Source organism: Alligator sinensis, unplaced genomic scaffold (genome assembly GCF_000455745.1).
Source record: "Alligator sinensis unplaced genomic scaffold, ASM45574v1 scaffold337_1, whole genome shotgun sequence".
In the NCBI taxonomy this organism is placed as follows: Eukaryota; Metazoa; Chordata; order Crocodylia; family Alligatoridae; genus Alligator; species Alligator sinensis.
Genome location: NW_005841927.1, coordinates 3332336 through 3343306, shown reverse-complemented (window position 1 = coordinate 3343306; position 10971 = coordinate 3332336). Strand labels below are relative to the sequence as shown.

At 53.9% G+C, this 10971-nt stretch overlaps 1 protein-coding gene across 6 annotated transcripts in view; it reads right to left on the bottom strand.

The window, feature by feature from the left end:
• The window catches only part of BSDC1 (BSD domain containing 1), an 11163-nt gene extending 1273 nt beyond the window's left edge, over window positions 1–9890 (bottom strand). The window contains exons 1-9 of one of the 6 annotated variants that reach the window (XM_006019332.3): window positions 9834–9890; window positions 9218–9278; window positions 6632–6748; window positions 5307–5477; window positions 5141–5195; window positions 4019–4134; window positions 3011–3079; window positions 2733–2814; window positions 1532–2050 (exon numbers count right to left, since the gene is read on the bottom strand). In XM_006019332.3, the coding sequence (XP_006019394.1) occupies window positions 1532–2050; window positions 2733–2814; window positions 3011–3079; window positions 4019–4134; window positions 5141–5195; window positions 5307–5477; window positions 6632–6748; window positions 9218–9278; window positions 9834–9844 (1201 nt within the window). In that variant the 5' untranslated portion in view covers window positions 9845–9890. The other 5 variants (XM_006019333.3, XM_006019330.3, XM_006019331.3 and 2 more) reach the window with 5 other exon arrangements.
• Between the last annotated feature and the right edge of the window lie 1081 nt (window positions 9891–10971).

Genomic DNA, 10971 nt, shown 5'->3' with positions numbered 1-10971 from the left:
AGGAATGCCAAGAGCACTCCCCACCAGGCTCCATGTGAGCTGCATCACATCAGGAATCCAAGGCAGAAGACTGTGAACAGGTCTTAGCAAACTCCCCTTCATTTTAATCACCCTGTGGAGATTGTGCTGGCTTTCCAGACACAGCCTGCTTACGGCAGGTGCCAACTGTGAATGGGCACTGCAATTCTTTGCATTCAAGAATTTCTGACTTGCCAGCAGCCTGGCCAACGAGTGCAGTGCAGTGCAAATGAGAAGCCAAAGGGCAGGAAGTCCAAAGGCTGCCGCGTCCCCATATAACATGTCAGGAGCTCCCTACTGGCAGACGGCACCAGGATGGGGAAATGGGGCAGGGGAGGGGACATACCCAACTGGAACTGGACTTCTGAGCCTGGAGTCACATCTACTTGCAGAGGGCAAGAGGCAGGGAAACCACTCAGCTCCCGCTCCCCACCCCCAGGCTGAACTCTAGCAAACAAGAGCAAGTCCAGCTTTAATTGCTGACCAAAAAAAAAAAAAAAGGAGTAAGAGTCACCTCAGGCAACCAGCACCTCAGCCATGACAGCACCAGCCCCTGGCACGCACTGGGCTAAGGGACAGAAAGGGGCACTTCCAGGAGGTACAGGGCATGGTTATGAGGGAACAAGAATGTCATCTCCCCCAAGCCAGACAGATGGAAGGGAGAAGAGGATGACCTGCTTTGTCCCACTGGGGCACAGATTTCTGTGAAGTCTCACTCGACCATCTACACCCAACACAGAACAAGCCAAATCAAGTGCTGCACTGGCCCCTTCACCATTCATGCTGCCTATTCCCTATCGGTGTTCTGGCCAGGGAGTTAGTGAATCAAGGGCCCTGTCTCTGTGCCGCAAATCTCCTTCAGGAGAGGTGGTTTGATAGTGGCATCTCCGTCTCCCAATGGCTGAGGAAGTGCTGGACCTGCACCCTACCAGCCTAAGCCTTCAGAGCCAGCCTAACAAGCAGCAGCTTCAGTGTGGTTTCTGAGTCCTTCTTACACAGGGCAAATCAGGATCTTGCCAGTTTGACCAACCCCAGGGAAAACTAGCAAGTGATTTAAATTTGGTAATGAAACCACAGCTTCACCATACCCAGGGCTGAGCCTGCACGACCACCTCCCCACCAACACAGCCGGAGAATACACTTGCCCCTCACTATATGACATGCACTGAGCGGGGGGGAAGGCGGTTCAGGCATGGAGCAGAGATCTCATGCTTGACTGGCCTACAGTTTTCTCCATTGCAGACTGCCTGCCAGGAGCATCCACTCAGACAGGGGGACTGGAGCACGGGTTATACAGGAAACTTGAGCAGCCAGAGGCTCCCAATATGGGATAAGCAATGCAGCTAATGGGTCATCCACCAAGGAACCCCAGCTCCATGTACATCTGACTGAGCTTAAGACACCCAGGGACAGAGCATATTCACCCTGCATTGAATCCCATGCCCTTCATTGCTTAGCAGGGGTTCCCAGGGTGGCTCAGTGCTGACAGCAGATCCTGGCCCTGTGCACCCACCTTTCTTCCCGTTGTTGGAGGGAGTAGATTTCCCACTGTCCGAGTTCAGCTCGAAGACTCGTAAATCCGTTGGCCCATCCTCTCTCAGAGTCTCTGTCCTGCCCGGGGGCTTGCCCTCTGCCTGCTCCTTGAGCCCCGCTTGCTCAGAGGAGGCTGCTCGCTCCCGAGTGGCTGCAGGAGGATGTGCAGACTCTGTGGGCTTTGGCTCTTCAGCAGTCGCTTCCAGAAGCCTTTGGGAGAGGTTCCTAGGCCCAACTGGCAGCTGCGCTCCAGTCTCTAGCTGTGTGTCAGGCACAGAGGCAGGGTTTGCAATCTGAGTCACAAGGGAGACGCTCTCGCTGCTCGCAGAGGGGGTCACCTCCACGGGGGCTTGGGAAGCAGCAAGCACAGCCCAGCTTTCCTTGGAGGGCTCCTGGGGACTGGGAAGGGGGCTTCCCTCCAAAGTGGCTGGGACCACTGGCTTCTTGGGCTCGTCGGGTGACTTCACCCAAGGCAGGGGCGACATGCCCAGGAACTCCTCTGTGGATGGAGGGCAAGAGCAAGTTTCAGCAACTTAACACAAAGCATCACTGGGGAGATCATCACTGCTGGGAGGGAGCCCCCCTGCCCAGGCAGTCCCAACAACAACCCTGTTAACTCCTTGCCCACTCTAGAGACACATCCGCAGAGGGGAGAGCACTAGAGCAGGCGGCACCCTGGATAGGAAGGACAGCTGTGGGGCTACTCACTCTGGGGGCTGAGCACAACAGCCAGCTGTGGCCCAAGCCTCCCAGGGCAGTGCTGGGCACAGTGTCTGGCCCTTCTGGGCACAGAACATGGAGGAAAGCCGTGCCTGTCCTGCAGGGGCCAGCCAGACTCCACCCCCTCCTGGCTAGAAGCTCCCTGAGGGAGTTGTGATGGGGGTCAGGCAACAAGGCAGGCAGACACCAGCACTTTCACTGCGGGGTCTTGTACGGAACCCTGTTTGAAGAGGATTGCAAGCAGCAGTGCTGGAAGAATCCATCTCGCCCACACTGCAGCTCCAGGTGCCATTAGCACAGCGCAGCTAACAGCACCAGAGAGAGGTTTGGGGCCCAAACTCCGGTTTCTATAGAAACACCAGGAGGGAGGGGAGTGCTGCAGCTGAAGAGACACCCCCTCTCCCTTAAAAACCCAACCTAGCGCTCACACCCACTCTGGGCTTCCCTACCATCCAGCTTACCCTCTTCCTCTTCCCAACCTGGCTCCTCATGATGCACGCTCTGCTCGGCCCTCTGCTTCAGGGCTTCCCTCCGAACCTCCTCCTGCATGAATCCATAAGACCAGCAATCAGCAGCTGGACTCCCATCTCATGCTCCCAGATCCCTCTCTTCAGCACAGCGTCACCACTGGCAAGGACGCAGAGAAAACGGGCTGGTCCCCAGCTGTAATTTGGGGGTTGGCAGCACCTTCCCTGTTACATTTCATATGTCAGTCCCCTGCACCTCCCACTCAACCCACCTGCTCCAGCTGATGCACTTTGTAGAAGTAACGCTGCCAGAACTCAGAATGGGACACGGCTGCCGGGACCTGGCGTCAATGGGAGGAAACAAGAAGGAAGGGTCTTAATGAAGGGACCTGGGTGCAGCCTGACACAGCCCCGGGGAGCTCCCTGACCAGGCCTGAAGGTGCACAGTCACCGTCCTCCTGGCACAGCACAGCACAGCTCCCAGGGGCTTGCACTAGACATGCAGCTGCTTCCGCAGCCCAAGGATCACTCCACCAGATCCCCTCCCACAGACTGAATGCACCACCTCAAGAGTATGCCCAGCCCTGCTAGCCTAAGGGAAAGAACAGGGTCTCACACAAGTCACCCAGCTGTACATGTTGGCCTGCACATCATAATTTCATGCTGCCCCACCCAGGAGAGAGACTATTCCACCCTCATTAAGTCCCCGGCACCACCAAAGGCCCCTGGAAGCAAAGATAACAAGCGCCTAAATCAAGAATCACCCTCCCTTCTTGGTAGCACCATTCCTCAGGAGGGAGAGTGGCTTCCACCTGAGACATGAACCCTGGCGTGTGGACTCCTGGCCACCTGCTCTAATTGCTAGCCACCAATCTGGCTACCTTCCCCACCTCACAGCTTGACTGCTGGTCTCTTCCTTCCCGTCCCTCCCTTCTGGGCAGAGGCCCCCTTCATGGAAAGCTTCCTGCATTGTCAGATGTAGAGGACCAGCTGGATGTACGAGATGCACTGCACACATATTCAGGGGCCTGAGCATGCTAAGACAGACATCAGGAGCTCAAACATAGTGGCAAAGTACTGCAGCTCACAGGCAAAAAAAAAAGAGGTGCTCTGTATGCTGCTTGCACATGGTCGGGCTCACCTGCCCACAGTCCAGTCCCATCTGTCTCAGGCTCCAGGCCCAAGAAGTACAAACTCCCCCACTCACATCCCCCATGCTTCCCACACCTGGGTGATGTCAGGTCCTGCAGAGAGAGTTAAGGAAACAAGCAGTGCCTCACCATCTTGGTGTAGAGAGCCCGGATGGAGGGGCTGCTCACCAGCAGCTCTGAGATCTCCCCTTTCTTCTCCTCCAGGTTAAACTGCAAGAACCAAGCCTCAAATTGCTCGAGAGGGCCTGCACAGGGCAAACACATACAGTGAGGCCAAAGCAGTCATGGAAGGAACCAAAATCCAGCAAGCTTAATGGGAAAGATGCCAACAGTCCATCTAACACATGGTCCTATCTCTGACAGCACCAGCAGCAAATGCTGTGGAAGGACAGCATATGTACAGGGCATGTCTATCGCAGTCCAAGCCCCGTCAGTCTCTCTGGCATCAACCGTCATTGGTTTAGGGATGTCGGAGGACACATCTCGACTGTTCTGTTTAACAGCTACCAAAGGACCTGTCCTCCATAAATGTGTCTAATCCCTTTTTGAACCTGATTATACTGCTCTGCCTCTACAACATCCTGTGACAACAAAGTCCACATGTTAACTACATGCTGTATAAAAAAAACCCAAAACATTTCCTCCTGTTTGTTTTAAGCCTGTCTCCTGTTAATTGGTGATGAGGCCCAAGTGCATGTAACAGCACCAGAATCCCACAGCAGCCAGGGAAAGGCATGTGTCCATCTGCTGACCCCCTGCCCCAGCACATGGGCTTGCTGCTTACTCTGCCCTGCCCCCACCCAATTGGAAAGGCCACCTTGGGCTCACAGTGCAAGGTGCTGAATTTTCACCTCCAAAACCCCCAGAACAGGTTTAGCAGGAACCTGCCTGGCAGGCTTCCTAGACACAGCACCGCAGGATGCCACAGCTCTACCCTGAAGGGGATGGGAAGGAGTGGAAGAGAGCTTGGAATTTGTTGCTCTCTGCCAACACAGGGCCCAAGGAGAGCCAGCCACAATAATGGTTTGGGATAGGGACACTTATCTACTAACTAGGGAGCAGGCAAAGACCCAGAAAATTCATTCTACTCAAACCACTGAACAACAACCTGATGGCAGCTGCTTCCTAGCACCAGTGAGCCAGATTAGTATCAAACCCAAAGAGTCACAGGTGAAAGACCCAAGGCAATTCAACCCACAGATACGCCCACAGACATCAATGTGCCCCCCTCCAGCCCAGCCCTCCTCTTACCATCAGGTTCATTGCAATAGGTTGCTGGGTCTGACTGAAGACTGTAGAGGCGAGCCTGGAAAACAATGTGCAGGCACAGGAGGAACAGATATTAGTTGGGGGGAAGATAGAGCTGGGTGTGCAGCGCATGTCTCTGGGGGGCTGGAAGAGGGCACTCAGTACACACCTTGGTGCTGTCATATGGCTCCGTGGTGCCCGTGGGCGTTGCCATCAACGTTATAACATCACAGTCAATAGTCTTATCTGGTGAAGGTGCAAATGTGTCCGAGATGACACCCAGGAAGTCAGAGAGCCCCTTCCTCACCTTTTCAGTTGTGCCTGAGGAGCCTTCTGTCTTCTTAAAGAGAAACAGAGATGTCCTCTAACTAACAGTGCCTGAACCAGAGGGGAGAATCCCACGTTGTATTTTCTTGTGGGAAGTGTCCCTTTAGAATACATTAATGGAGCATCCATGCACAGAGCTGACTTGTGAGGAAAGTGTGGTGGCAGTGACTAAGTGAGCATGGACAAATGGACATGGTAATGGCAGGAAGTGGGTAGGAAAGCAAGCATGAGCTGGGGGGAATGGCAGGCAGGAGCGGCTGGTGTGGAGAAGGGGCGAGGAACTCTGCTGTCACAACACCGATGCTAGGCAAGGGTTGAGAGCCTGGGGTAAGAAATGCAAGAATCAACTAAGGGGACAGGGTGGGTGTTGTGTTCAAGCAAGATCAAGGGTAGTACAAGGAGCTGCCATTCAAAACACAGGGAACCCGCTGTCTGGTAACTGCCTTCACTTGGCCTCCTGAGCACAAACCTGCAGTGATGCTGCTAAAGCTATTCCTCTCTCCTCAGAAGAGGCCTAGAAAAGGGGAATCTATCACTAGGCTTATCAAAATCCCTTGGCAGGACATACTGTGCCTCAACTCATGCCACTGCTTGCTGGATAGTGGGGGCTGGGAGCAATTTCAAAGCCTGGCAGCAGAACATACATGGGAGATTGGAAGGGGTAGGGAGGAAGTAGTTCCAGCCAGATGTTCAGCAGAGAATGGGGATTCACTTGGGGCCCTGCCTAATTCGCATTCCAAGGAGCAGATGGGTATCAGTAATAACTCTCCCATGCTTGTGTGGAAAGCAGGCCAGGGGCTCCAAAAGGCCACCCCTCCACGAGCTGCAAAAGCAAATCAGGAAGCTGGCAGCCCCTACACAGTATCTGCCTGCACACCCATACATGCACATCCCAGCCCACCTCATCCTGACAGCCCCATACGTAGCCCTGGCATCAAACAAAGGGAATCACATAGGGGACACCGCTAATTGTACTGGGAAGTGGAAATTGAATTTAAAGTCCAAATGAGATGCAAGATTGGGTTGTGGTGCTCCTGCTAAAAAGGTACAGTCCTGAGAAACAACTGCTCTGCTTTGCTACCACGGATCTCCCTGCCAGATCCCCAGTCCTACCCTCTCTGGAACAAGCAAGAGGCAGAGCTTTGGCTCTCCGGGTCCAATACTCACAGCCAGTTTCTCCTTGACCACGCTGGCTGTGGCAGCAATAGTACAGGCTGTATCATGCTGCACCACTTGGGTGAACTCAGCCAGGTCCCGTTTCATGAACTCCAAAGCTTCTGTGGACTGGAAGAAACAGACACAGATCATATCAACTCCAGTCTCTGATAAAACCATCTTTGCCCTGGGAACACCTGAGACTTCAAAATCCTGAAACTGTAGAGGCCCCTATCCTAGCCAAGGAACCATCATATGGAGCTGCACAGCCCCTCAGCGCTTAGGCCCTCCTGATCACAACATGGCTGGAAAAGTCCTATGTGTAAACCATGTCACCACTTGTTCTTTATCTGGCTTAAATGGACAGAAATAACTCTTCTGGGAAACTGCAGGGCAGGGGTAGAGGTTGGGCAGAGGGAAGGACAGAGCCAGGTTTTGGCCTTGGCAGATAACCAAGGATGGTGTCACAGGCAAGAAAGCATATTTTAGAAGTAGTACTGTATTTTTTTCTGACTGCTTTGAGGCAGACACTTCTGTAGTGCTGACAGGACCTTAACAAGAACTGTCACTATTGCTCAAATCTACATGGGCATCTCTAAGGGTAACAAAGAGACCAAACAATTTGACTGTATTTTTGTGGTTGTTGTTTTTGTTGGGGTTTTTTAAATTTGCTTTCTTGAAGCCTTTATTGTTGTTTCATCCATCTTTGCCTGAGAATTGCAAATACCTGGGGAAATGAGCTGCAAGCTTGCTTAGCTTTGCCCTTACCTAAATCAAACTTCTCATGGCAAGTTGCAATAGGTGCCTCTAAGCCAGTGGTTCCCAACATTATTTTTTTTGATGCGACCCTAAATTGGCGACCAAAAGGACCTCCCGACCCTGCACCACGGGGGCTGCTGGGAGTGGAGTGCGGTGGCAGCAGTGGCCCGGGAGCAGGGGGAGCCACTGTTGCCCCCTTTGTGTGCAGTGGCCCTGCCCCACCCGCCTGCCACTCTTGGGCCACACGCGCGAGTGTGTGCACAGGCCCTTCGCAACCCTTCTGAGGGCCCTCCACGACCCAATTTGGGTCGCGCCCCGAGGTTGGGAACCAATGCTCTAAGTCTTCTAACAGGCCCAGGTGCTTTGAGAATTCTTCTCAGCTCCCCAGCACTGGACACCTTTTTGAGGCACAGATTTTAGCACTCCAGTCTAATTCAAGCCTTCAAGTGACCGTTCAGATCTCTCACATCTGAATGGAGGGTGTCTGTTTACATCAGACTAAGATACTTTCCAGTAAACAAATTGTCCCTACACACAAAAATGGCATCACTATTAAAAAGCAATGACATGATGCATTTATCTCAGGTTTCAGTACCCAAAGCATTTTTTGTACTACATACATCCACCACCACAGAAACACAGACAGTTGTGAGTACAGAGAACCAGTACAGAGCACCTTACACAATGCTGGTGAGAATGGAAATACTGGCTCAGTGTCCTAGACTAACCGTTCCTTTTTGGATAATTTCCATCACGGGTTTTACATCCTTACAGAGCAGCCAAGTTCTTTGCTTCCAAAGTCTCAACAACTGCTTTTTGATTCACTTCAAATTGATCATAAGCTCTGAAGAGCGTGTCCCACAGACAACGTTTTGCACTGTAATATGACAGCCTTACCCAGAGCTGTACAGCTGTTTAATGAAAGTATGTTTAGAAAGTACAGGTGGTCCTCAGACTTACGACATCCTTGGTTCCTGAAAACTGTCTTAAGTCAAAACATTGTAACTCAGAACTGACTTTCCCATAGGAAACATAAATGGAGATTGGTTCCTGAACTAAGGCCCGATACCCTATTTTCACCAAAAATAACCCAGAATTTTGTACTCAATCAATTATAGATGGGTAATAGAGCTCCATTAATGCATTTATACTGTAGACAGCAATCCTATTGATTTGGAAAGACTTCTTTGAGGTGACTTTGCTGGACTTTGTGAAGGGCTCCTGGCTGGAGTCTTCTCAGGAGTCTCGGCTGCAGGGTTTTCCTGGAGTCTCGTCGGCTTTCTTAAAGAAAGTGTCCAAGCAAGTTTGGACAGATGTTCTCCAGGGAGACAAGCAACGCAGCGAACTTGTTCGCTGGCGTGGCATCGCGTCAGCTCAAGCGTTGTAAATCGAAACTGACCTCAGAAAATTGAAACAGGGTGTCAATTTATAAACGCTGTAAGTGCGAAATGTTGTAACTCGAAACATTGTAAGTCGAGGACTGCCTGTACAGCGTGACATTTGAACCGCAGGGGGTAACAGTGCATTGTCCCCAAGCACCTAGCTACAAACTTTGCCGAGGGTTTTGAGAGAGGAATTCAACACCACATCAGTGGGAAAGGGCTATTTAGACGCTGATGATCAACCAGGAAGACCTTCTAGCGAGAGAGGCTTATACTGCAGAAAAAAGAGCACCCAAAGGGAGGTCTTCTACCGGGCCTGGTCTGCTCAGCTTGCAGAAAAGCCCACAAGAGAAGTAAGATAATTGGATTAAAGCCCCGTGTGTTTCTATGGGGCGACACAAAGTCCGGTTTCCTCGTGCCGCGGTGACCGGGCCCGTCCCGCTGCCGCGCCCCTTACCTTGTCTTTGACAGCTTGGTAGCTTTGCTGCAACCAGCTTCTCCACCAGCCTCCATCTTCCCTGTTACAGGACAAACACATGAAGCTGAAATTGTGAACGTCACAATGTAAATGCCGGCCGAGCAGCCCCGCAACGCGCACGTCAGCATCTCCGCGGGGGCAGCGGCTGCAGCCACCGGTTTTCCTCTGCGTGCAAACCCTCCGCACCTTTCCCCTCCCACCCGGCAACTGCCCTGCAAGTATTTCAATGGGATTTCGTGTCAATACGGATTTCAAAGCCCGATGTTTTTGCCCGATGAGCTGCCTGTGCAGTGCCCCGTCCGGCTGCAGGACAGTGGTCCTGATGCAGCGCGTGGCGGGGCCCCACCTGGCCTTGCTGGGGACCAGGCCTGGGGGGAGGGGGCGTGGCCCGGGCCCAATCCGGAAGGCGGCGCGGCCCAGCTCTGCCCCACAGCAGGGGGTCGGGGTTTGGGGCTGGGCCCCAAGTAGGGACCAGGCACTCGGGGCCTGGTCCTGCGAAGCGCGGGGAGCGGAGGGAGCTCAGCCCCCGGCCGGCTCGCAGCGCTGGGTCGGGCCGTCGGTGGCGCCGCCCCCCGCTTCTCCCCGGTCCGCTCACCCTTCCGCCATCTTGGATGCCTGACGTCACCAATATTTACTGACCTTTGCCCCGGGCCGCCCCGCCTCCCGCCGGATTATTTTTAGCCCCGGCACCAATCGCCGGAAGGGGGCGTGACGTCACTTCCCCTTTCCCCGCGGGCGGGGGAGTGGCCAGGTACGGTGGCCGGCGAGGGTCGGAAGATCTCCGCGTGGGCGCTAGGGGGCGCTGTGTGACCAGAACATGCAGAAGGGCTTGGGGGTCAGGAGCCAGGATGTGGAGTGACTGCCTGGGCGCTGCCTGCCCGGATGTGCTGGGCAGCTGGCTTGAACCTCGGGGTGCCCCCCCTGCCTCCCCAGTGAGCATCTCTCTGGTGGCTCCTTGTTCCAACCTAAGCGCTGGGTTTGGGCCCATTTGCTGCCCCGGCTGGAGGGGTTCATGTGACAACTGCCTGCTTTCCTGGCACTGGTGGTCCTGTGTGAATGGCAGCTCTCAGCACGGCTGCAGCCAAAAACCCAGCTCCCAGCTCCCTTCACGTTCCCTGTCGCTCTGTCAGTGCCTCTCCCTTGCTAGGGTGATCTGTCGCAGGACTCCTGCAGCCTGGTATTATTCCCTCCAACAGTGCCCTCTTTGTGCCAGCCAGAAGCCGGGCTGCGTGCGCTGCCAGGTAACGATCCACATCCGCCAGCTTCCCAGCAGCATGGAGCTGCCAAAATCAGCAAGGGCTCCAGCAGCGTGAGCTTCCCCCAGAGGAGCGCCTGGCTGGAGCTAGTTAGGATTGTGGTGGCGTATGCGCCGTTTTCACTGCAAAGCCGTCTCTCTGTCTTTGCTGCAGGCAGTCCTGCCTTCCTGCCTTGCCTCGGGGGAATGACTTCAATGGCAGCACTTCTGTGTCAGAAAGAGCACAGCTGTGGTCCTGGTAATTAGCTCAGAAAACCAGCCTTGAGTGAAAAAATAAGACGCGGAGAGAAAAATCTACCCCTTCCAGTGAGGCCCTGATGGAGTCGGCCCCCTCCCCCCACCCTCCATCTCCCCTCCGGCATCAACAAGACTTGAGTCGCTGCTTGCTCCTTTTCATTTAAAAGCCTGATCCTGCAGGGCCGAGCACCAGAGTTGTGGTTGTTCGTTCTTCCAGGATCGTTGTATGGGTTTGCATGCT